The sequence below is a fragment of the Kockovaella imperatae genome (assembly GCF_002102565.1).
Source record: "Kockovaella imperatae strain NRRL Y-17943 chromosome Unknown BD324scaffold_1, whole genome shotgun sequence".
NCBI classification, from domain to species: Eukaryota; Fungi; Basidiomycota; class Tremellomycetes; order Tremellales; family Cuniculitremaceae; genus Kockovaella; species Kockovaella imperatae.
Genome location: NW_019028941.1, coordinates 1,636,347 through 1,660,206, shown reverse-complemented (window position 1 = coordinate 1,660,206; position 23,860 = coordinate 1,636,347). Strand labels below are relative to the sequence as shown.

Sequence of the window (23,860 nt, the reverse complement as noted above, 5' to 3'; positions counted from 1 at the left end):
GGGATACTGAAAGGCGCTCTGCTTTTCTAAGGATGAATGGATGGGACCTTCAAGACAACTTGCTCGACGTTGGTCAGGTCGGAAAAGGCAGCCCTTGGATTGAGGATGGATCAGGGGTTGTATTCCTTGCCCAACCCCGCCCAGGAGGTTGATGAGGAGGGTTGGTCGAAAGGGACCTTCGCAGCTGGCTAGTGGCGATGAACAAGTGTGCGGAAAGGACAGTGAAGGGGAGTCAATCAACGGTTGCACGGGCGATAAGAATGGAGTGGGAAAGATAGATTGACTAAGAGGGATGGATGGATGTGATTCTGGACGCTACCTCGACTGACGATTGAATGGTTCGTTCAGCTGCAGGTCGGGTCGGATCGATCAGTTGTGGTCAGTCTTCGCTGCTGCTCGAAAGGGAAGCTCGTCCAGTGGTGGTCGTCAGAGCATCTGTCCTTTGCGTTAGTGTCTGTGCATAGCCCCCCTCTCCTCTGAAGACTCTCTGCTCTTGCGCCTGAAGTGATGCCCACAGCGATGCATTGATCGCCTTCCTCCATTGATCGTTTCATTGTAAACCCCCGTCTATCTTCAACACTGTGCTTCACCTGTCGCCTTGACGACCGAGCGTTGCAGCGGCCCTCAATGATCTATATCCTCATCATCCCATCGTCCCTACTAAAAGACTGCCCTCATGACAGAATGCCTCGATGGGGAATAATAATAACAACTCGTTGTAAGCAGCAGATGGTCGAGTAGGATATCGACTGACGAGCGCGGCCTCGACAGCGCCATCCCATCCTTTATCCTACTCGATCGGTGTAGCCCATAGCGGTACGCCAAACCCGGAATGGCGCGCGTCGGACGCGTTGATAGAAAGGGAGCCGGTTTAGGTATAAACCTCCCCCTTTTTCTAATTGGCTTGATCGTTTTTCTAATCCTAAAAACAGAACAACCTGCGGGTGAACCATAATGATAATAAGGCATGATTAGGAAAAAGATGAAACAGCCATTTCGGAGTTTCAGGATATTACTTTATTATTATCTTCATGTGGAGCTTAAAAAAAGAGAGAAGAGATGGAAAAGGAGAGAAGACGTCAGAGTGTGCCTCGACAAAAAGAAGAAGGAGAACCCTGTACTCGACGCGTCTAAACGCCACATTATTGGCACCTCAACTTGGCAGAAAAAAGAAAAAGCACCACCCTTCACCGTGTTCACGACCGTAGCCGAAGGAGAATGGCTGTCCCTCACTTTAAGCTTGCCTTTCCTTCGTGTCGTCTTCTTGTGCTGCCCCTACAGGCCAGGGTTCATGGGTCAGCCTGAACCGCCATTCCCCTCCTCTCTTGACGCCTCATTCTGGTTCGCATTGCATGTGTATGTGTTATGTTGAGATGCTATGAATTTTCGGATCACACGGACAGATCATAGGGGTGGTCCAGGTCATTTCTTTTCTCTCTCTCACTCTCACTCTCTCTCCTTTGTTCCTTATACCTTTCGAGTGCACCGAGTGTGTCGAGTTGAATAGAGCGCGAGATATCATCATAGCCAGGTGCTACTCATCTCATCTCATCTATTCCTCTTCCTTCTCGTCACCGTCGGACCTCCTCTCTCCTCGTCACTCGTCACTCGTTTTTTGTTCTTCCTCGCCTCCCTGCCTCGCCTCGTATCATCAACGACACGCACAAAAGAGAGTGATCCCAACGGACGGGACCTACCTATCGTCCCTCTTGGCATACCTTTCAGTCACACCGCGTTCGATTGAACATTTGAGATTGAACATTTTCACTCGTTCATCATCTCTACACTCTCCTTTTTCTATCCTATCACCTCTCTCTCTCTCTCTCTCTCTCTCTCTTACAACCTCACCACGACGACTTCGAGGCCGGTACTCGAAATCTCGCTCGTAACTTCCTAATACCCGCAACTTGACCTCAACTCGCTCCACAATGTTCCCCACCATCAGCGCCGCCGCCGTCCTCCTCTTGGCATCCTCTCGCTCCCTCCTCGTTCACGCTGGACCCGCCATTCTCTCCAGTGTGACTCCAAAGCAAGGCTCATCCTATACAATCTCTCCCGCCGCTTTCCCAAACCTCTGTGTGGTCCCTTCTTCCGACGAGGACGGTTCAACCCTCATCGTGGTCGATTGCGACTCGTCCTGTGAGACGGAATGGGTTTTCGACGGTACAGCTTTGAAAAATGCTGCCTTTGACATGTGCACCGACGCGACGAATGGTGGAGCTTGGTCAGGTAATCACCCACAGGTCTGGGAATGCTTCTCCAACAACCCCAATCAAGTATGGCAATACACCAACGGGCAAATCAAATGGTCTGGAAACAACTTTTGCTTTGACCTCACGGATGGCGTAGGACAAAGCGGTACACAGGTACAGATGTGGCAATGCTTCAGTCACAATGAAAACCAACAGTGGGACTTGACAGAGATGCTCGACGGACCTGAAGGCAGTGGTGAGTCTAGCAACCAAAAGCTCAAAGTGATCCTTTCACTGACTTTCTTTCAGCCTCAGAGTCTTCCTCCGCCTCCGACGGAGCCTCAGCCTCGGTCGCTGCCTCTGCATCTGCGTCTGCCTCCGCATCTGCGACCATCACCTCGGCTCCCAGCGCTTCCGCGTCGTCCATCGGTGGCAACCTGGCGGCTGGTGGCGGAGACGGTATTGGCATCGGCGTCAGCATTGGCATCGGTCACGGCCACCACGCCTCTGCCTCTGCTTCTGCCTCGGCCTCGGAATCCGCCTCCGCCTCCGCGTCCGAGTCTGCCTCTGCTTCCATGTCCGAGTCTTGGGCTCCGGGGCCTTCCTCCACTTCCAACCCTCCGTCTGGAGGTAACAGCAACCCAGACTTTTCAGGCTACCTCCAGGTCTCTGGAACCAACGTTGTCGACCCTTCAGGCAACCAAGTCATGCTCAAGGGAACCAACATTGGCGGATGGCTCGTCTGGGAAGATTGGATGTGCGGTATGACTGACAATTCTGGTAATGCCGATCGATTCGCTCAGACAACCTTGACCTCTCGATTCGGTGTCGATCAGACTTATCAATTGCTCAACACTTGGCAAGACAACTGGTTTGTCGAGTCCGACTTTGATGTCATTGCCAGCATGGGATTCAACTTGATCCGTTTGCCATTCTCCTACAAAAACTTTATCTACCCCAATGGTTCCTACATCACCAACGCTCAGGGTGATGTCGACTTTTCCCGTCTCGACTGGGCCGTCTCCAACGCCAAGCAACGAGGTATCTACGTCATCCCCGTTTACCACATCTGGGATGGACAGGAGCAAGGCTATTCTACCATTTCGGAGAACTCGAACGAAGGTCAGCAACAACGAGACCTCTGTGGTGCTCTTTGGACCAAGATTGCCGCCCACTTTGCTGGAGAAAGTGCCATTGCCGCCTTTGACATGATCAACGAGCCTACTGGATCATGGGGCAACATCCTCCAACAGGACCTCTACACTGCCATTCGAGCGGGTGACTCCAAGCGGATCATCGTCATGGAATCCATCTCCTCCGCTCCGGACAGCAACTGGGAAAACGTCATGTACTCCATGCACGAATACAACATGATGGGAGAGGACAATGAAGGATACAACCAGCAACAATTCTGGAACGGGGTTCAAAGCTCTATCAGTCAATACAACGGCGTGGGCGTCCCGGCTTACATTGGAGAATTCATGGCTTCAGGCGATACGCTCACTTGGATGCTACAGCAGATGAACAACGATCAAGTTTGGTGGTCTGGCTGGACCTACAAGACTGTCAACATGGACCGCTGGGGTCTGCTCAACTTTGGCGGGAACAATTGGGTCTCTGTCTCTGGCGACTCGTTTGATTCACTCCAGTCCGCTTGGTCCAACATGGGCTCAACGACCCAATCTCGAGTCTACCAGAACTATGTCACTGCTTGTGGAGGTGGAAACAACTCGAAGCGAGACGAGATCGTCCAACAACGTACCGTTCAGCCATTCGTTCGACCTGATACTGTTCGATCAGAAGCTGAGCCAGTCGTCTTCTCGCCACGGGTCCGAGCTCCCAAGATTGGTCAGCGAGTCAAGAGAACAGCTCATGCTGGACGTTCGAGGCGAATGGCGAAACATGGCAAATCCTTTGGAAGGATATAGAGGAAGAGAGAGAGGGGCGGCGTGCGAACAGGAGATAAGACGAGGGGCACCCGGCGAAGGAGCCAAACTTTCAATTTACGACACACACCAATCACTTTGGCCACGATCGGAAATATATCGTCAGGTTACGACATTTTTGTTCGGCGGCACGACACTCTTTTGATCTTTTCTACAGCATCATCCACCAACACCGCTACTACTTCTTTCGAAACGAACATGACGAGAAGGGCTTGTTGCCGCAGCGCGGTTGACCACCAGGTCTCTTCAGATCAGATCACCCCACCACTTTGTTGTCTGGAACACGTACCATCACAAAATTTGCATTGATCTCCATCGCTTTTCGACATACTTTCTTCTCAAAGGGCAAACACAGGTCTTGCACGTCTGGACGTCAAGTGCCAGTCGGTTTTTTTTCATATCCATTTCTATTCAATGTCGACGGGGCCTCAAGGCGGAAGGGGTAGGACGGTTACTCCTCATTACGTTTTCTCGCTTCCATCTGGCTAGTACAGGGAGGACGAGAGCGTTGGGAGGCAACTCATAGGCCGGTCGAGAGAACTTGTAGTTTTTAGACTTGGCTTCTGGGCAATCGTCGATTGACTCTAGTAGTCTTGACGAACCAGCTGGAAAAATGTCTTGTTTGAACCATACAGTCTTGATGATTGTGTCCCTCCCCTTCATGCATTAGCCCCCCATTGCGCACAAGATCTCCAGTATCCTGTCCTGTAAAAAGCTGCATTGTCATTAAGACCCGGAATTGCTCGGCAGTAAATCCGAATCGGGATTCAGCTAGCTCCCCCCTTTCATTGTCTTTCGGTGGTGTTGGTGAATATCGGGAATCAACTGTCTTTCTGTTCAAGCTCACCTTGTATTCTTGATCATCACTCAGCATGAGAGGATTCTCCAAAGCCCGTGTTCTGGCTCAACAGGTAAGTCAACGATCACTGCGAGGCGGAGAGAGTCAGACATTGACGATTAATTCGTCTCAGGCTCAAAATGCAGCACAGCGACGCAACCTTTCAATTCATGAATACCAATCTGTCAAGTTGTTGAATGATGTGAGTTGGGTGGTTCTGGGCGAGGCGAGGCGAGGCGAAAGCGAAGGCGAACGCGAAGAAGATAGATACGATGTGTGGTCGGAGTACTGACACCTGTTGTCACATAGTACGGGATCCCGACACCCAAGGCCGTCCCTGCAAAGTCGGCGGAAGAGGCTGAACAAGTCGCCAAGGACTTTGGTGAGTGTTATGACATTGTCCTTGACTTCTACACTGTCTCGGAAAGCCATGTGCAGAGGGAGGGCAACGATAAAGTGCCTGCTGACGAGTCTCATTTAGGAAAAGACAAACTGGTCATCAAAGCTCAGGTTCTCGCCGGAGGTCGTGGGAAAGGACACTTTGAGAATGGATTCAAGGGAGGAGTGCATATGGTGGACTCGTAAGTGGTGATCCAGAGGCTCTTACACAGCGACGCGACCTCAGTTGTTGCTGGAAGCTACGCGCAAGGCGGGACACGGAGGTCACAGAGCTGACGCTTCCATCTTTTTTTTCCCTTTATACCCCAGCCCCGCTCAAGCCAAAGAATACGCCTCAAAGATGCTAGGTCAAAAACTCATCACGAAGCAGACTGGAGCCGCTGGACGGATCTGTAATACAGTCATGTTGGCTGAACGTATGCCTCCTCAAAAAGAATACTACGCTGCTATCCTGAACGATCGAGCGCGTGGATGTCCTGTCCTCGTCACTTCGAATCAAGGAGGCATGAACATTGAAGATGTTGCGAAAGAAACGCCAGATGCCATCATCACGACCTCGTTGGACTTTGATACGGGAATCTCAGCCTCTGATGCTGAAAACTTGGCCAAACAATTGGGATTCAAAGAGGAAGCGAGGGCAAACGCTGCGAAAGTCTTTGGAGATCTATATACCATCTTTAAAGAGAAGGATGCGACTCAGATTGAGATCAACCCTTTGGCCGAGATGGAGGACGGAAGAGTTTTATGGTGAGTCTTGTCAGGGTGGTGGTGGTGGTCCGTCACCATCAGCGAACGTGTCAATCAACGGAACTGACGTTGCTTGGTCCCGATCATGAAGCATGGATGCCAAATTTGGGTTCGATGACAATGCAGACTTTAGACAAAAAGACGTTTTCAGCCTCCGTGATACCACTCAAGAGGACGCTCAAGAGGTCGAGGCCGCCGAGGTGAGTCTCCAAATAATTAGTGTTGTGTATATGATCCCCGCTTAATGCCTCGAACTCCAGTACGGACTCAACTTTATCAAGCTTGATGGTGATATCGGATGCTTAGTCAACGGTGCTGGACTGGCCATGGCCACGATGGATACTTTGAACCTGCACGGAGGCCAACCTGCAAACTTTGTAAGTGTGATGGAGGTAGCCAGATCTGGCTCGGACAGAAACTGGTGCATTGGACCCAAGCTGATGTCTGTCTTTTCCCCTTCCCTTTTCGCAGTTGGACGTGGGAGGAGGTGCCACGGCCGAAGCTGTCAAGAAGGCTTTCGAGCTCCTATTGACATCTAAGAACGTAAAGAGTATCTTTGTCAACATTTGTGAGCTCAAGTCATAAAGACTAATCGCTATACTTCTGGCGACTGACGGTGACCCGGCCTCTAGTCGGAGGTATCATGCGATGCGATGTGATCGCTGAAGGAATCATCAAAGCGACCAAAGAGCTGCAATTGACAATTCCCTTGATTGTTCGTTTGCAAGGAACCAAGGAGAAGGAGGCAAAGCAGTGAGTGCAGGACGCACGAGGTCAAGCGTGTGTGAGAGAGCCCAAAGCTTATTCGTCCCCAACGTCTAGGATGATCAAAGAGTCTGGACTCAAGATTTATCCATTTGATGGGTTGGACGAGGCTGCTGCCAAAGCCGTGGAGATGGCAAAATCAGGTTAAAGGAAAAATGTAAGAGCCGGGAACAAGGGGGGGCGGTGTGTGTGTGTGTGTGTGTGTGTGTGTGTGTGTGTGTGTGTGTGTGTGTGTGTGTGTGTGTGTGTGTGTGAGAGAGAGGGCATGCATACGGAGCGTCAAGATATTCATTCGCGCAAAGTCGTGATTCCATAGTATCCTACCGCTCTCTACTCTTGTCTCTCAACACTGGCTTGAAACACAAAGTCTCCATGCCCGTTGCTTTCCGACTGTCGCCCAGTAATTTTCTCAAGCTCTCCAATTCGCGGTGAAAGTCGTCTGTGGATTTCTGTCTCCTGTAATTCGCAGAAATCGTATCGTAAATTTTGGACAAGGTATCATTCGCCTCAGACGTAATGTACTGTCCGACCGATTGATGAAAGTATTCAATCTCCAGTGTTGCCTGGAAGACAAAAAGAGAAGGGTCAATCAGCCAATGACCAGCTGTTAATCCAGCCTTCTCGCTGTCGGGCCCCCAAACCCCACGACACACTTACCATCAACATGCCTCCCGTACCGAATTGCGTGATCTTTTCGAAAGAACTCAGAGCGACTTTGGTCACCTCGTTGACTAACGCTTCAATGATCCGTCGAACAAGCGAAGGGGCCACGTCGTTGATCTTTGAGTGAGTCTCGACGAGGAGGAGAATGGTCTTGTGCATGTACGGTCTGACCTCTGCAGTCACACAGTCAGCATGGTGTCATGGTTGTCTGCCATCCATCGCTGCGATCATGCAAACCCCCATGCCGGGACCTACCCGTTGGCTTTGCAGTGTTGAGCCAATCCACACCTGCATTCAAGATTCCATCCTCGACAGCTTGGACCAGTGCCACAGTCTTTCGCTCAACATAGTCGCGGTAGATCATATCGTCCATGCTATCGAGTACTTCCACCAAGACATCAGAATCTCGTTTCGTATCCACCTCGAGGGTGGCAGAGATCTTGGATACGAGAGAGGAGAGGGTGAGCGAGCGTAATTGGTGAAATTTGGCCAATGTCATGAGAAGCCGGGTATCCTAGTCAGACATAGTCAGGTCGAGCATCGAGGGTGGAGGCCAGACGATCCTTCACACTCACGATATCTCGTACTGCTAGCAGACGGCGACTTGATGCTCGAGCCAAACTTCCCCTCCTTGCTTCAGACGGCGGATGCGTCGCGGCGTTGAGGATCCCATCAAAAATAAAGCACATCGTGTCCACAAAATGATCCTTGATTCGACGCTTGAAAGTCGTCGGTACAGTCTCTTTTTCGCCTTTACGACTCGCAATGATCTTGGAGGAAGCCACCACTCGAGTTTGAAGCGTCTCAACCAGTGAGAGATAACGATGTTGAGTCTTTGTCGAGGCAAGATGCCAATCTTCGAGCTCGTGAAGTGATTTCGTATCTGGGATGAATCAGCTGGGCTCAAAAGCCATTGTTGTTGCCCACCCCTCGTCCATGTTGCAGCTACGACTTCCTCCATCCTCCACCTGAGACTCTCGAGCATGTTCTTCAAGCTTTGACCAGCCTCAGGATGTATATCTAGCCCTATCAGTTCTCCCACATGGTCACCAGCTTCTTCCACTAGCTTTTCAGCGTACTGACACGCCGTGAGAACAGTAGATCCCACGGGCACGAAATCTGGTATTGCTGGATCATCGGTGTCTTTCCTGATGCTTGATTCGGCGACGCTGATATCGGACAACGTGAAGAATTGTGAGAGCAGTGACACGTAGAGCTTGGTAATGTCTAGGCACATCTGCCTCGGTGTGTTGATATTGGATCGCCTGCTCGAAGTGATTGCGCCGGAGGAGTCTCGCTACGGATACGTCAGAAACGCAAGTGGCAAAAGGAAAAGATCACACGTACTGTTCTGTGCTTGCCATCCATGCAAGCTCTGCCGATTCGCCAAAAATCTGGAAGAGCATGACTCAAATACTCGGAAACCCGTTTCACCATCTGGATGACAGCCATCCAAGCATCATCCGTCGGCGTAGCTGCGACTTTCGTGAGCCGTGCATCTTCAGGTTGATCTCACCGATCGGCTGCTCATCAGCATCCGGTGAGGCTTGGAGCTGTCGCTGCAGCGTCGAGACTGAGCTAGAGCTCGACGGCTGGTCGGCGCTCGCGTTTAATGCAGCTGGACAGGGTCAGAGGAAATATCGGAAACCATTGCCTCTCACCTTTGGCAGCGTCTTGAGCTTTCTGGAAGATTGTCCTGGTCTGCTCGACGATGTGTGCGTGCTGATACTCTAGATATGTCCAAGCAGGCTCATCTGTCCCAGAGAGCTCGACGAGAATCCTACACCGATCAGCATGCCGTCTGACACTCAATGGCACCTGGCGTGGGCGCCCATCTCACTCGATAATCTTCTCGTGCTCTTCTATTGTCTTTGTCGAATCCTTCAAGCCTGCATCAAGTCGTCCACGCATATCATCCATGATTTTCTCCACGCTAATCCAAATCTTATCAAAAATACGTTGTTGTTGTTCTCGTTGTTGAGATGTCGAGCTCGGCAAACCAGGTATCAATGGACCGGATTTCGCCGTGGATAGAAACGTTCCACGACGATAGTCTCGGAGGGCCTGCTCGTATTTACCCTGGCGTACAGAGTCAACCATTGAGAGCAAGATGACAGGAACGTGATTGCTTACCTGGTTGATAGACTCTAGCAAGAGTCCTGGAAGGTTGAATAAGAATTTTGACTTTTCAAATACGCCCAGTGTCGACCTCAGCTTCTGGGCCTTGACTGCATTCTCAAGGACAGGCAAGAAGACTTGATCGGATCGATGGGCAGCGACTAATGATAACGTGAGGTCCGACACTTGGGCGACTCGGCGACTTCCTCACCTTTGAAAATCTCCCTCAACTCCCGAGTCCCATGATCCGTATCCTGAGCCAAGAAGCTTTCCTTCATGTCCTTGTACACCACTGGAAGACGTCTCAGCTAGGTGCGACAATTGGTCCGGAAACTCACCATCACTCGTCGCTTTCACATTCACGAATCGATCGAAATGATCTTCGACCAGGATCCTAACAGCTTCGGACCGAGATTCGATAGCTCGTTCGAGATTGACTATTCCTTTCCTAAGATCTGCATAGGACGCATCTGGATGTTGGGCCGATAAGAAGACTTTCGGGTCGAAAGACTTGGACGATAAGGTCGTAGCGGTACCTAGCTTTTCGTGTAAGTGTGTACAAGAAACACTGTTGCAGGCCAGAGACTCACGAGTCCTGAGGTCCAATTCGTGAGCCCTGTTTGTACTCCATCAGTAACCTCCAAGCTATCCAGGTAAGGGAAGATGACTGACCCAGATAGCCGCCCTCTCAGCCCCAATGGATCTACCTCCTCGACCATACTTCCGTCCTCGCCTGTCAATGTGCCTGCCAGAGGACCATCTACATCATGGTCCACAGCTTCCCAGGTTTGTGGGTCGAGCGACGAGATGCCATACAGCTTGAGGACTGGGGCGGCATTGGTCAGACTTCATCACACGAAAGCACCAGGAGTATATCTCACCTGCTGCCTCGTCGATGTCTCTGCGGCTCATCTGCCTCAACGATGTTTACCACCCAGTCTATGAAGTATCTCGCTGTACATACACAGACTTTGCCGCGTGAAGCTCGCCGAGCTCGATGACGACGGAATCAAAAAACCCCACGTATTCCGTCGGAATTGGGAACCAAAGATCCCCCCGCCGCTCGGCGCCCGAAAAACATGAAAAAAAGAAGGCAGACGGCCAACAGAGCCCGGGTCCGCGTGAGACGCTGTGACCACATCGGCACGCTCAACTGTCGTCGCTTTTTATTGAATCTTGACATCTAACCATCCAAGACGAGCAGATTGGTACTTCAGTGTCGTAAGACCCACCTTCCCGCCCGTCCAGACAACCTGCTATCTCGATAGTGCTCGCTCCGTGCGAACATAGTCCGAATTTACGCAAATCCTTCGGTTCCGAGGTGGTAATCAGCCGAGTATAATAATAATAATCAGGTGCGGTGCCGATACATCTCGAAGAGGTCAGGTGTCAAGTCTTACCAGACCTTTTCATCCTCTCGTTCTTATTCTGCAATACTCAGGATGACGGTCGAGCCAGACTCATCGTCTGATCGAGTCATGGAAGATGCGACCATGGCTGAAAAGCAAGAACTCACTCGCGAAGGCGCCGTAGCCACCAGTGGGGTCCCGATGCCTACCATCCAAGGTCCTATCTCGGTAGATGCTACGAATCCTTCAACGACAAAAGCGGCACACACTTCCATTTCCAACCTTCCTTCTGCTGCTGTATCTGAGAAAACTTTACGAGCCAGTACTCCGACATCTTCGGAAGATACTGGGGTCAGTCACCAACAACATGGCAAAAAGAAAGGGTTCTCATTTGGTAAATCTCGTAAAGCGAAAGAAGCCGCCGAGAAGAAGAACTCAGAGAAAGAAGAAGAGTTGGCCGCAATACCACCAGTCGGATTCTTCAAATTGTATCGGTTTGCGACTCCTCTCGAGAGAACTTTCAACATTATCGGAGTCATCCTCGCTGCCGCGGCCGGAGCAGCTCAACCTCTGATGACGTTGATCTTTGGTCGATTCACAACGTCCATCACGGAATTTGGAAAGATTGAACAGACTATCGCCGAGCACAGAGGTATGGCCACTGCGGCGGAAAGGGCTGCATTGGAAGCTGCCAAACATGACCTCAGAATCGCCTCGGGTCATAATGCCTTGTACCTCATGGCCATTGGTATCGGAATCTTCATCACCACCTTTTCATACATGTTCATTTTCAACTGGACAGGAGAGTTGAACGCGAAGAGGATCAGGCAACGCTATCTCAAGGCTGTTCTCAGACAAGATGTGAGGGAAGCTCTAGGTCCAAAGATGAGCTGACGTGTCTCACACAGATCGCCTACTTTGACGATGTCGGCGCTGGAGAAGTGGCTACGCGAATCCAGACAGATTGTCACCTGGTTCAAGAAGGCACATCTGAGAAAGTCGCTCTTGTCGTGCAGTACTTTGCTACGTTCGTCACCGGTTTCGTCCTCGCCTTTGTCCGTGGACCGATTCTCGCCCTGGCCCTCTCATCCATCCTCATCGTCATCATGTTCGTCGGTATCATGATGCACAAGTTCATGGGACCATGGAACATGCAAGCCCTCGATGCCATTGCCAAAGGTGGTAGCTTGGCAGAAGAGGTCGTAGGAAGTGTTCGTACTGCCCAAGCATTCGGAACAGTCGCAGTACTCCGAAGTAAATTCGAAGTCTACATGGACACTATGAAAGAAAAGGGTAGAAAACTCGCTGTGGTTGAGGGCCTCGGTGTTGGTGGCATGTGTGAGTCGCTCGAGGCATTACCATACCGGACGACACTCACCCTCGCCACAGTCTTTGCTATCTACAGCGCATACGCCCTGGCGTTCTTCTTTGGTGGTATTCTCGCAGTGAGAGAGCCGAACAAGTACAACGCAGGTGTCGTCATCAACGTGAGGCGTCACCGCATCTTCACTCAGACAGACTTCTTACTCCGCCACCTTTAGGTCTTCATGTCCATCCTGATTGGATCATTCTCCATGGCTATGGTTCAACCTGAAATGCAAAAAGTCACCAAAGCTCAAGGTGCCGCCGCCAAACTTTTCTCCACGATTGATCGAATCCCCGCCATTGATTCGGCAGATCCTGGTGGCGAGAAACCCAACCATGTCGATGGAACCATCACTTTTGAGAACGTCAAGTTCCACTACCCATCTCGACCCAATGTCCCCATTCTCAAAGGCTTGACAATCAATTTCCCCGCTGGCAAGACGACTGCCTTAGTCGGTGCTAGTGGAAGTGGAAAGTCGACCGTCGTCAGTCTCATCGAGCGCTTCTACGATCCGATTTCGGGCACCATCTCATTGGACGGCCGTGAACTCAAATCGCTTAACCTCAAGTGGCTGAGACAGAATGTCGGTGAGTAGCTGCGTCCCCTAAGCGTCTCATAGATCTGATCTTGCGGTGCTTCTCAGGTCTTGTCTCCCAGGAACCGACTCTGTTTGGGACAACTGTTCGAGGCAACGTTGAACACGGTCTGATCGGGTCCAAGTGGGAGAACGCATCTGATGCTGAAAAGCTTGAGCTCGTCAAAAAGGCTTGCATGGCTGCCAATGCGCACGACTTTATCCTCAAGCTGCCACATGGATATGACACCCACGTTGGAGAACGAGGCATGCTTCTATCTGGTGGACAAAAGCAACGAGTCGCCATTGCCCGAGCCATCGTTTCGGACCCTCGCATCCTCTTGCTCGATGAGGCCACCTCTGCCCTGGATACTCAATCCGAAGGCATCGTACAGGATGCTCTGGACAAAGCATCAAAGGGCCGTACCACTATAGTCATTGCGCATCGACTATCGACCGTCAAGGATGCAGACACCATCGTGGTCATGGGTGGGGGAGAAATCTTGGAGCAAGGAACCCATTATGATCTCTTGGCGGATGAGAATGGTCCATACGCCCAGTTGGTGGCGAACCAGAAGCTCGCTATGGAAGCTGCCAAGGCCAAAGCTGCAGAGGACGGCGAGGAGGTCGCGGACCCTGATGCTGTCAAGCCTGCCATGCTCGCTGTCTCTCAACCTGGTTCGCCCGTCACCGAGAAGAATGGATACGACCTCACTCGAGCCGTTACCGGACGGTCTTTGGCCAGTGCAATGATGGAGGACATCACTGCCAAGAAGCTAGAGGAAGAGGAAGCTGCTGAGAAGACGCCCAACATGTTCAAGATGTACAAACGTCTAACCGGGATGAACGGCGAAAACAAGTGGTTCTTGGTCCTTGGTTTGATGGGAGCCATGGCATCCGGGATGACTTACCCTGCTCTGTCCATTCTGTTCGGAAGTGCTCTGCAAGATTTCCAACTTCAGGATCCTAATCTTCTCAAGCACGAGCTGACGGTTAAGGCGTGAGTTATGGAACTGCAGAACGATTGAACTGATGATCTCTCTCAGCCGGTACTATTTCATCACTGCGATTTTGGCTGCCTCAGCAATTACTGTGCAGATCTCTTGCTTTGCACGAGCTGGCTGGGATTTGACTGCCAAACTGAGAGGCACTCAGTTCAGTAGTGTCCTCCGACACGATATCGAATGGTTCGACGAGGAGAAGAATTCGACTGGAGCAGTCACTTCTGATATCGCGGATACGCCTCAACGGATCCAGGGACTGTTTGGAAGTACCATGGGTACTATTCTTCAGTCCCTCACGACTTTGATTGGAGGTTGCATCATCGGTCTATGCTATGGCCCGCTTTTGGCTCTCATTGGTATCGCTTGTATCCCTATCTTGGTCTCTGGAGGCTTTTTCCGACTTCATGTCGTCGTACTCAAAGAACAAAAGACGCGCAAAATCCACGCATCTTCAGCTCATCTCGCTTCGGAAGCAGCTGGTGCTGTGCGAACTGTCGCTTCGCTCACTAGAGAAGACGATGTAGATAGGATCTACAGTACAGCCCTGAAAGGACCTCTGAAGGTTGCAGTGTGAGTCAGGGAAGTACTCTCAGAGGAATGTCAATGCTCACATCCTCCTAGACAAGGCTCCATCAAGTCGCAACTGCTTTACGGTGCAAGTCAAGGTATCTCCTTTTGCATCATCGCCCTCGTCTTTTACGTTGGATCGTTGTGGATCATCAGTGGAAGATACGATACTGCCCACTTCTTCACCGTCCTCACCGCTGTCATTTTCGCCTCGATTCAGGCTGGAAACGTGTTCAACTTTGTTCCTGACGCATCTAAAGCCAATGGCGCAGCTGCCAACTACTTCCGGTTGGTCGACAATGTTCCGGAGATCGATGCTTTGTCCCCTGAAGGCATCCAGCTGGACCCGACTCAGGTCCAGGGACATATCCGAATCGAAGGTGTTCACTTTAGGTACCCTTCTCGTCCCGGCGTTCGAGTCTTGCGGGATTTGTCACTGGACGTCCCGCCCGGCACGTACGTCGCGTTGGTCGGTGCTTCAGGATGTGGTAAATCTACGACTACGCAAATGATCGAGCGATTCTACGACCCTCTGATCGGCAAAGTTACTCTGGACGGAGTAGATATTCGGGAGATCAATGTTGCGAGTTACAGGAGTCAGTTGGCCCTCGTCTCTCAAGAGCCGACATTATATGCTGGAACTGTCCGTTTCAACATTTGCCTCGGAGCCAACAAACCAATGGAAGAAGTCACTGATGAAGAACTTTTCGCGGCCGCTAAGAATGCCAACATTTACGACTTTGTCATGTCTCTTCCTGACGGATTCGATACTGAGGTCGGAGGCAAAGGATCACAGTTGTCTGGAGGTCAGAAACAGCGGATCGCCATTGCCCGAGCTTTGATCCGGAATCCCAAGGTCCTTTTGCTGGACGAAGCTACTTCCGCGCTGGATTCGCAATCTGAGCGAGTCGTTCAGGATGCACTTGACAAAGCTGCAAAGGGACGGACGACGATGTGAGTGATCATCAGTATCGCCAAACGATTCGGCTGATGTAGACTCCTTCTCTCACTCCTCTAGTGCCATTGCTCATCGATTGAGTACGATTCAAAAGGCGGACATTATCTATTGCTTCGCCGACGGCAAGGTCAAGGAGAAGGGTACACATTCAGAATTGTTGGCTTTGAAGGGATCTTACGTGAGTCTTCACTCTTTTCACTCTACTTGTTTGGGAATATTGTCCTGATAATCCGCAGTATGAGTTGGTACAGATGCAGAATCTGAGTCGACAGCAGTAGATCAGGTATACAAGATGGATCTTGATCGGGTCCAATCATTTTTGTCATGACCAACATGCGTGATGTAATACTTAGATGTCTTTGTCCAGTTCTTGCCCTTGCTGTTTCTGTGTGAGATCGGCTGTCGGGGACCGCGAGATGAAGTGGGACGCACATACGTGATCCCGTGATCCCGCGTGCATCTTTTGTAAGCTGTCCCCCCGCGGGGTAATATAGCAGCGAATTCTTCGGAGTCATCTGTTAGAAAGAGGCGTCAGACCTGAGAGCTTCAGACCGGCCTCCACTTTCCCTCGCCCCCCCATCCCCCCCCTCCCCTTGCGAACTCTATAGAATTCATGGGCGTAGCCATTTCATACCTTCTGAATACACTCAATCAATCAGCCGTGTCAAGATCATCTTGAATCTGCACGCATAAGGGGCTCGGAGGCTGACAGACCAATCGCGGCGTCATCTTTGGAGAATTTGACCTGGAATTGCTTCGTATCCCACTTCCCAAGCCATTCACACCATTCGGTGAGTTTACCCGGTCGGTCCGAGAGGGGAGCCTCATGGAAAGACGTGGTACGCTCTATACTGCTCTCGGATATTGGCCATTCGAAGGAGTTTGACTTGACTGACGCTCTTGGACCTCGACAGACTCTCTCCCAAGGTTTTGACCTGTTACTCTTGTAACAATGTCCGCTCCTATAACTCCATCTACGGCGCCCGAAAAGGGTATCGTCAATCCTCCAGGGACCACTTTGGTGAAGAAGCCATATCCATTCTGGCTGGGAGGTGAGTCGAGCTGCCTCAATACTTGGTCCGACGCGCACCGGGCACGCTGTATCCACTTCGACCCTTCAAAACAGTCGCGACATACCTCAGAATGAGGGGAATCCAAACCTTGTCTACAGGAGAGCTATGGCTGACCCACTTGACTGCACAGGTGTCGCTGCGTCCCTTGCTGCGTCCGTTACGCATCCTTTAGACTTGACCAAAGTCAGGTTACAAACGTCTGGAGATAAGGGCATGCTCAATTCCATGCGAAAAACGGTCGCTGCGAATGGTGAGTCTAAGGCGCTGCTTGTGACTTCCCTAATATCACCCCTCTTCAGGCTTCACTGGATTGTTTGACGGTCTCACGGGAACACTCCTCCGACAGATGACTTATTCCATGATGCGTTTCGCAGTCTACGATGCTGCCAAAGAGGCTTTACAAGATGGTAGGTATCGTCATGCAAAATTCAAGCTGATCGAGTTCTACTAGGACCCGGACCAATGCCAGCATGGCGCATGGCTCTGGCTGGTTCTATAGCCGGAGGAGTAGCTGGAGTCTTTGGAAACCCTGCCGAGTTGATGATGGTCCGTATGCAAGCGGACAAAGCCAAGCCTCCTGAGAGTGGGTCCAGGTGCCGCACCAATGCTGGATTGACACTGATGGGAAAACGCGTACAGAGCGATACAACTATCGAAACTCCATCCAGGGTCTCTACAGGATGACTCAACAGGAGGGAATCGCATCATGGTATCGTGGTGTGGTGCCCAATGGCTTTAGAGCGGTTCTTATGAACATGTCTCAATTGGCCAGGTATGGTAACCACTTCTTAACGTATGCTGAATTCGGGTGCAGTTACGACTGGTTCAAGGAGCAGTTGATATCCAACAAACTTTTGACCGACGGACCCGTATGCCATTTCGTGGCTTCTCTGGGAGCTGTAAGCACATCGACCAGATTGTGACAACGCTGATGAATTGGGACACAGGGTACAGTGGCGACCAGTGAGTGGCTCCATATGCCGATAGACCCCCCGCTGACCAGTCACTAGCCGTTTGCTCGCCTGCCGATGTGCTCAAGTCCAGAATTATGAATGCTCAAGGCGCAGGCACAACCAGTACCATCGCTGTCATCAGACAATCGTGAGCATGCCGCATGCCGCATGCCCCGCTCCATCTCCACCTCCCTGCATATGCTGATTTTGATGCGTGACAGTCTTGCAGCTGAGGGGCCCATGTTCATGTTCAAAGGTTGGGTTCCAGCCTGGATGAGACTGCAGCCCACGTGAGTGTCCGTCTTGATGACCCGTGGAACCCATAACTGACTTTTGACAAACCAGAACCATTCTCATGTAAGTCTATTTTCAGGTACGCGGTTCATTCATGTGCTCATATGCTCTCGCAGTTTCTTGATTCTTGAACAGCTTAAATCTGGTATTGACAAGTATAGACAAGCGGGAGGCAAAGCGCTGTGACGAGGGACTTGGAGCAAGGGACCATGGCGTCCGCTCGATGAACCGTCGATTGTCAGCGGGAGGTTTTGTAGGATCTGCGGATGGGATTTAGACGCATGTCGGATGTCTGTGCGTCAGGCCGCGATGCCGATGACGATAGTAGATTTCAGGCGCGCACAGAGGATGAAAGCACGATAGGTTGTTCACTAGCGAATTGAATGGAATGTACAGCCAAGATCGACCTGTTCCATTGCAAGGCATAGTCAAGACGGAGGGCCTCTCAGCTCATGCTCAGTGATAGCCACTGGATGTCGTGGGCCCTTCGATCACCTTTCCCCCCCACCTCTTTCCACCATATCCGTCTTTTCGGCATTTGCAATAATATCACGGTTAATACAATGTAACCGAAGACTGAAGGGATAGAGTACGTAATCTCCTCGTTATACAAAACGTGGCCATAAATTAGGCAGGATTAAGTTAAATAGGGGAGCAGGCGTCTAGGTCTTCTCTCTCACATCTACGTTGCGGCTACATTTGATCCTGCAATACTTGTCAGGTCCTCGCTACTGCTTTAGTATCACTGAATTCTCAGCAGGTATGTCTAACTTGACCGTTTGACCCTACCCTTCTGGTCAAGTGCTCACGCTGACGCCCCATATTCAGTCGCGAGAACTGAAATAGCTCTTTCTTCCCCCACTCGTCGCTCGTCAGACTCGTTTACAACTCGCTGATTCCCTCCCTGTCATGTCTGACACCCACTTCCACGCTCTACCCGACTCGGTGCACGGAGCAGAGGATGTTTTCCATCCTCCTGCCCGTCTTCAAGGAGAAGGTGGCAGACCCAAACCCCACGTTGGACCCGACTACAAGGCCTACCTTGCTGAATACAACAAGACAGTAGGCAAAGACAGTGATGAATGGTGGGGCAAAGTAGCTCGAGAGCTAGATTGGTACACACCATTCAAGACTGTCCGAGCTGGAGGCTTCGAGCATGGAGATATTCAGTGGTTGTGAGTCACACACATATATATTTACGCCGAAACACGACTCGTGCCAACGACTGTCATAGCCCCGAAGGAACCCTCAATGCCTCTTACAATTGTCTTGATCGACACTTTTACAAGAACCCAGAGAAGACAGCCATTATTTACGAAGCGGATGAATCGTCCGAAGCGAGAGAAATCAGCTATGCTGAACTCATGCGAGAGACTTGCCGAGTCGCCAATGTTCTCAAATCGTGGGGAGTGAAGAAGGGTGATGCCGTGTCAATCTAGTGAGATAGATGAGACTTGCTGAATCTCGGAGAGTACCTAATAACTCATACTAGCCTTCCCATGACTTGGCAAGCCGCTGCTGCTTTCCTCGCTTGTGCACGTATCGGTGCCGTGCACTCGGCCGTCTTTGCCGGTTTCAGTGCAGAGTCCCTGCGAGACCGAGTCAACGATTGTGAATGCAAGGTCGTCATCACCACCGAGTGAGTACGCCTTTTCGCGCATCGGCGGAGAATTGACCTTGATCCAGTGAGGGCAAGCGAGGAGGCAAGACCATTGCCACCAAGCAAAGTAAGCCGGTCCATCTCCGCTTGCTTCTGAGAGCAAAGCTTATATCGTTCAGTTGTCGATGCTGCCCTAAAGCAGTGCCCTTTGGTCGAGAAAGTGCTTGTTCTCCGAAGAACAGGCAACAATGTTCCCATGACTGAGGGACGAGACATGTGGTGGGACGAGGAGTGTGCCAAGGTGCCCACTTATGCTCCCTGTGAACACATGAACGCCGAAGACCCACTATTCATCCTCTACGTAAGTTGATGAAACCTCCCTTTTGAGCTCAGCTGATCCTTCGAAGACCTCTGGATCCACCGGAAAGCCAAAAGGAGTCGTTCACTGCACTGGAGGATACTTGCTTGGAGCCTATCTCACCGTCAAGTACGTCTTTGACACTCATCCAGAGGACAAGTTCGCCTGCATGGCCGATGTCGGTTGGATCACTGGACACACCTATATTGTCTATGGACCTTTGGCCAACGGTATCACCACCACCGTTTTTGAATCCACTCCAGTCTACCCTACCGCTTCCCGATACTGGGACTTTGTCGACAAGTGGAAGGCCACACACTTGTACACTGCACCCACGGCCATTCGTCTCCTCAGAAGAATGGGCGAAGACTTTGTGAAGAACCACGACCTGTCTTCCCTGCGTGTTCTCGGATCAGTTGGAGAGCCCATCAACCCTGAAGCATGGCACTGGTATCACGAATTTGCAGGCAAGAAGCAATGTGCCATCGTGGATACCTACTGGATGACAGAGACTGGATCCATTGCCGTTACTCCCCTGCCAGGTGCTATTCCAACCAAACCTGGATCCGCTACTTTCCCCTTCTTCGGTTTCGATCTCGACATCATTGACCCTCAGAGTGGCAAGGTGCTCGAGGGAAACGATGTCGAGGGTGTCTTGGTTGCGAAGAGACCATGGCCATCAATCGCCAGAACCGTCTTCAGGGATCACAAGCGATACCTTGAGACATACATGAAGCCTTATCCTGGATATTTCTTCTTTGGGGATGGTGCTGGCAGAGACAAGGATGGATATATCTGGATTAAGGGTCGTGTGGATGGTGAGTAGATAAAAACAGGGAGAGGAGTGTGGAGCTGACGCGTATTCCTTCCCAGATGTCATCAAGTACGTCGCGTCAGGTACCGCTCCCACTACAAGCTAATGTCTCGCAGCGTCTCCGGTCACCGCTTGTCCACCGCCGAAGTCGAGTCGGCGCTTATTCTTCACAAGGGCGTCGCTGAGACTGCCGTTGTCGGAGCCGCCGATGAGATCACCGGTCAGGCTGTCTTTGCTTTCGTCACGATGAAGCCAGAATTCGACACCCAAAGCACAAACGAGGCGGATCTGACCAAAGAACTCGCTATCCAGGTGCGGAAGGTTATCGGACCATTCGCTGCCCCTAAGAAGATTGTGAGTGAATATGACGTCCATCGTGCAGAAAACTCATTTGCTTCAGTACCTCGTCGGAGACTTGCCAAAGACTCGTTCTGGAAAGATTGTGTGTAACGCACGATGCTCCGCAGGGGAAGGTGCTGACTCCAGCAGATGCGACGGATCTTGCGAAAGGTGGTCGCAGGCGAAGCCGACCAACTGGGAGATCTTTCATCTATCGCTGATCCTGGAGTTGTGGATGAGAGTGAGTTGATGGCCTGTCCATGTCGGATGACGCTTACATGATCCGGATCAGTCATCGCAAAGGTTGGAGGAAAGAAGTAAATTAAATCACAACGAGATGAGCCTGGACGCTTCGGAGGATTCATTCTTGGGATTCGATGCAATTCAGGTCACAAGGAATGAGAAGGTCAACGGTGGTGGGAGAGGTGCAAGGGCAACAACAGCCCAAGTGCAAAGTATAGCAGACACCATATCGCTTCCACATATGCAGTTCTTCCGATCGACTAGTACACCCCTGCAGACCCTATTCGTGATCGTTATTAGCCGAAAGAATCTCTACGCGATTGGGAAAAATTACGGCAGTCGGCGCCCAGCTTTTGCATGAGACGAGATTTTCGAAGGGCTTGGTACGGGGCCCGGTCGCCATGTTGCGGGCTTTACACTGCTCGTTGCGTTCCAACTCGAAGAGCAAGCGTTTGAGCGGTTGACAAACGTCGATGAGACAGTCACTGTGATATCTAGACGCGACATCCGGTCATCCAGCTCCCCCCCCACTGTCGTTACCCACCGCTGATCTCCTCCACCATGCCACCACGGGTGTTGGTCATCGGATCTGGTCTAGCCGGTCTGACTACAGCATACTTGTTGCATAGGGAAGGTTGTGAGGTCTTTCTCGTCGAACGGGTGAGTGCCTTCGCGTATCGCCCTCGAGAGGCGGCTCAATTCCTGGCCATGGCGCTAGCTATTCTGGGCTTGTATGATCCAAAAGCAAGGACGCCGATCCCTCGAGGTGTCCGAAAAAACTGAATGACTGCTGCTGCTGCTGATCATGATGGTTTTTTGGGCAGTCTGATCAACTAGGGTTCCATTCTTCTTCCATTGTCATTCCAAGGGACAACGCAAAGGTACCCTGGGGCCAGGAAGATTGGGTGGTCGACGTTCCCATGCGGAGTTTCCAAGGCGGTCAGTATCACAGCGCGTTCAAAGTGGCAGGTCTAAGCTGACTTGCGCGCTGCAGGTTACTACCCTCTCTTGATTGCGCTTTACAGACATCTCGGACTCTCGTTCACCTCTGCAGACTTTACATTCTCCTTCTCTCGACTTCATGCTCCATCTCCCCTTCGCTCAGCTTCTCATTCCAACCGACCGACAATTTCCACTTATTTTATTCATTCTGGATCATCAGGTCTTTCACTCCCTTCCTTTCCTCACAAAGCTTACAGCTCGTTCATCGCTCTCCTCCGACACTCAGTCCGCTGGACGATTTTCGCCGTATGCTACATCTGTCTCCTGGTCTTATCATTCATCTCATGGCATACCCTCCTCCCTCTCCCTCGTACGCTCTCAGCCTTACTCGACTCGATCTCCGATCTGCCGATACTGTATCGGATAATAGGAGAATTCATCCATGAGATCTTTGTGCCGATCTTTTCGGCAGTAGGCACCATGACGTGTTCCGACGTCCTCAACACACCGCTCGATACAATCCTGGCGTACGTTCATAACACCTTTGGAACGAGTCATTACGCTCTGGCGCAACATTCCGCAAGGGATGTCGCCCGACTGCTGGTCGAGCCTTTGAGAATTCAAGGCGGCGAAGATCATATTAGGCTCGGCGCTGAGATCTCCGCGATTCGCATGACAACGAAGGCATCTCGAGATGATAGACCGTCGCCGACGGGTGATCAGGCCTTCAAAGTCAGTTTGAAAGAAGGTGATGAGATAATCGTGGACAGAATCGTCATCGCCACTCAGGCTAGCGCTGCCATTTCTTTAATAGACATGATCAAAGGCATGGACTCGCATGAGGATCAGCGCAGAGTCGATCTCTTCAAGTCAGCGCTGTACAGAGTCTCTTACAGGGTGAGTCTTCCCGCGTTTGTCAGCAACTTGACATCCTCCTGAACATGCCACGCAGGAGACCATTGTAGTAACACATCGAGACTACTCTGTGCTACCGAGAGACGCCGATACGCGAGACATCAACCTGGTCCTGCCGGACTCATCCTTGCTACATCCGACGACAGAATCAAGCTATGGGCCAACTCCAGCCCTTTCGTCAACTTGGACCTCGCGATCCCCCTCTAATTACGCATCTGGTCCATCCACACCGATGGAACCCGCCTTCCATCAGATGTCTATGCCTTATTTCCGTCCGAAGAACGACGAGGTGTATACCATGGCGACGCACATCATATATCCTCCCAGTGGTTTTGAATCGAATGGTCCGATACTACAAACGACAAATCCAATCGTACCGATTGCCTCTGGATCTGTCCTAGGTATAGCGAGACTTGAGAGGTTAGTCAAGCAAAGGAATAATAGTATCACCTAGCTGACTGATCGCTTCGTGTGCCAGAGCTTTGCCACTTGAGAATCCAGATACCATCCTCGAATCACTGAGCGTGGCGCCGGGCTCATCCGACGAAGCATCGCATAAAATTCACTTTGTGGGATCCTATGCTCACTCTGGAATACCCTTACTGGAAGGTTGCGTGGGCAGTGCGCTGCGAGTGGTCAAAGAGATCTTGGAGAGCGAAGGACTTCGAACTCGGACCAATAAGACGCCCCTGGGACATGTGGACTGGACCCAAGGCTTGGGAGGCAGAGTCGGCCGACTTTGGCGTTGGCGTGCGCGAAAACTCTATTAGTAACATTGTGATCGACCAGCCGATCAAGTATTGTACATGGCATACACTGCATAGGGCTGAAACTGGACGCCAA

General features: G+C 51.3%; 7 protein-coding genes across 7 annotated transcripts; 6 read left to right on the top strand and 1 right to left on the bottom strand.

Moving 5' to 3' along the window:
- Positions 1-1,928: 1,928 nt before the first annotated feature.
- BD324DRAFT_648044 (glycoside hydrolase superfamily) lies at positions 1,929-4,120 on the top strand (the record flags this gene model as incomplete). Its single annotated transcript, XM_022017767.1, has 2 exons — positions 1,929-2,448; positions 2,502-4,120. The coding sequence occupies 2 exons, from the start codon at positions 1,929-1,931 to the stop codon at positions 4,118-4,120; spliced, it is 2,139 nt and encodes a 712-aa protein (XP_021874833.1).
- A 788-nt stretch (positions 4,121-4,908) lies between these two features.
- BD324DRAFT_613434 (hypothetical protein) lies at positions 4,909-7,137 on the top strand. The gene is made up of 10 exons (XM_022014498.1): positions 4,909-5,049; positions 5,110-5,178; positions 5,286-5,358; positions 5,458-5,557; positions 5,685-6,122; positions 6,214-6,322; positions 6,383-6,499; positions 6,594-6,690; positions 6,755-6,875; positions 6,945-7,137. Exons 1-10 carry the CDS (start codon positions 5,011-5,013, stop codon positions 7,033-7,035), a joined length of 1,254 nt encoding a protein of 417 aa, XP_021874832.1. The 5' UTR covers positions 4,909-5,010; the 3' UTR covers positions 7,036-7,137.
- BD324DRAFT_613419 (exocyst complex component Sec5-domain-containing protein) lies at positions 7,119-10,639 on the bottom strand. The gene is made up of 15 exons (XM_022014497.1): positions 10,550-10,639; positions 10,341-10,494; positions 10,259-10,284; positions 10,007-10,204; positions 9,880-9,960; positions 9,684-9,829; positions 9,391-9,629; positions 9,212-9,330; positions 9,067-9,168; positions 8,898-9,031; positions 8,478-8,847; positions 8,126-8,433; positions 7,806-8,064; positions 7,545-7,723; positions 7,119-7,450 (listed from the first exon to the last, which is right to left on the bottom strand). The coding sequence occupies exons 1-15, from the start codon at positions 10,578-10,580 to the stop codon at positions 7,208-7,210; spliced, it is 2,589 nt and encodes an 862-aa protein (XP_021874831.1). The 5' UTR covers positions 10,581-10,639; the 3' UTR covers positions 7,119-7,207.
- BD324DRAFT_613418 (multidrug resistance protein 1) lies at positions 10,640-15,908 on the top strand. The gene is made up of 9 exons (XM_022014496.1): positions 10,640-11,878; positions 11,926-12,355; positions 12,407-12,504; positions 12,559-12,970; positions 13,027-13,957; positions 14,004-14,531; positions 14,583-15,482; positions 15,547-15,664; positions 15,723-15,908. Exons 1-9 carry the CDS (start codon positions 11,111-11,113, stop codon positions 15,762-15,764), a joined length of 4,227 nt encoding a protein of 1,408 aa, XP_021874830.1. The 5' UTR covers positions 10,640-11,110; the 3' UTR covers positions 15,765-15,908.
- A 346-nt stretch (positions 15,909-16,254) lies between these two features.
- BD324DRAFT_613412 (mitochondrial carrier domain-containing protein) lies at positions 16,255-18,270 on the top strand. Its single transcript, XM_022014495.1, has 11 exons — positions 16,255-16,538; positions 16,690-16,809; positions 16,859-16,966; positions 17,011-17,142; positions 17,199-17,331; positions 17,374-17,458; positions 17,507-17,522; positions 17,570-17,660; positions 17,734-17,802; positions 17,858-17,869; positions 17,923-18,270. The coding sequence occupies exons 1-11, from the start codon at positions 16,439-16,441 to the stop codon at positions 17,990-17,992; spliced, it is 936 nt and encodes a 311-aa protein (XP_021874829.1). The 5' UTR covers positions 16,255-16,438; the 3' UTR covers positions 17,993-18,270.
- A 445-nt stretch (positions 18,271-18,715) lies between these two features.
- Positions 18,716-21,238, top strand: BD324DRAFT_648039 (hypothetical protein; the record flags this gene model as incomplete). The annotated part of the gene is made up of 11 exons (XM_022017766.1): positions 18,716-18,981; positions 19,041-19,244; positions 19,299-19,445; positions 19,493-19,533; positions 19,586-19,767; positions 19,814-20,582; positions 20,638-20,647; positions 20,695-20,932; positions 20,979-21,020; positions 21,068-21,158; positions 21,210-21,238. The coding sequence occupies 11 exons, from the start codon at positions 18,716-18,718 to the stop codon at positions 21,236-21,238; spliced, it is 2,019 nt and encodes a 672-aa protein (XP_021874828.1).
- A 483-nt stretch (positions 21,239-21,721) lies between these two features.
- BD324DRAFT_648038 (hypothetical protein) lies at positions 21,722-23,787 on the top strand (the record flags this gene model as incomplete). Its single annotated transcript, XM_022017765.1, has 5 exons — positions 21,722-21,820; positions 21,985-22,099; positions 22,155-22,999; positions 23,055-23,437; positions 23,496-23,787. The coding sequence occupies 5 exons, from the start codon at positions 21,722-21,724 to the stop codon at positions 23,785-23,787; spliced, it is 1,734 nt and encodes a 577-aa protein (XP_021874827.1).
- Positions 23,788-23,860: the final 73 nt, after the last annotated feature.

Excerpts from the sequence above, each read along its gene's own strand:
- BD324DRAFT_613412 (XM_022014495.1), top strand. The coding sequence starts at position 16,439 with ATGTCCGCTCCTATAACTCCATCTACGGCGCCCGAAAAGGGTATCGTC. Across the intron at positions 16,967-17,010 it reads CAAAGAGGCTTTACAAGATG|GACCCGGACCAATGCCAGCA; the intron begins GTAGGTATCGTC and ends GAGTTCTACTAG. Across the intron at positions 17,332-17,373 it reads AACATGTCTCAATTGGCCAG|TTACGACTGGTTCAAGGAGC; the intron begins GTATGGTAACCA and ends ATTCGGGTGCAG.
- BD324DRAFT_613419 (XM_022014497.1), bottom strand. The coding sequence starts at position 10,580 with ATGAGCCGCAGAGACATCGACGAGGCAGCAG. Across the intron at positions 10,285-10,340 it reads CTGAGAGGGCGGCTATCTGG|GGCTCACGAATTGGACCTCA; the intron begins GTCAGTCATCTT and ends GAGTACAAACAG. Across the intron at positions 9,032-9,066 it reads TGCTGATGAGCAGCCGATCG|TCGCAGCTACGCCGACGGAT; the intron begins GTGAGATCAACC and ends GGCTCACGAAAG.
- BD324DRAFT_613418 (XM_022014496.1), top strand. The coding sequence starts at position 11,111 with ATGACGGTCGAGCCAGACTCATCGTCTGATCGAGTCATGGAAGATGCG. Across the intron at positions 15,483-15,546 it reads GCAAAGGGACGGACGACGAT|TGCCATTGCTCATCGATTGA; the intron begins GTGAGTGATCAT and ends TCACTCCTCTAG. Across the intron at positions 15,665-15,722 it reads TGGCTTTGAAGGGATCTTAC|TATGAGTTGGTACAGATGCA; the intron begins GTGAGTCTTCAC and ends GATAATCCGCAG.
- BD324DRAFT_613434 (XM_022014498.1), top strand. The coding sequence starts at position 5,011 with ATGAGAGGATTCTCCAAAGCCCGTGTTCTGGCTCAACAG. Across the intron at positions 6,323-6,382 it reads AAGAGGTCGAGGCCGCCGAG|TACGGACTCAACTTTATCAA; the intron begins GTGAGTCTCCAA and ends CTCGAACTCCAG. Across the intron at positions 6,691-6,754 it reads GAGTATCTTTGTCAACATTT|TCGGAGGTATCATGCGATGC; the intron begins GTGAGCTCAAGT and ends CCCGGCCTCTAG.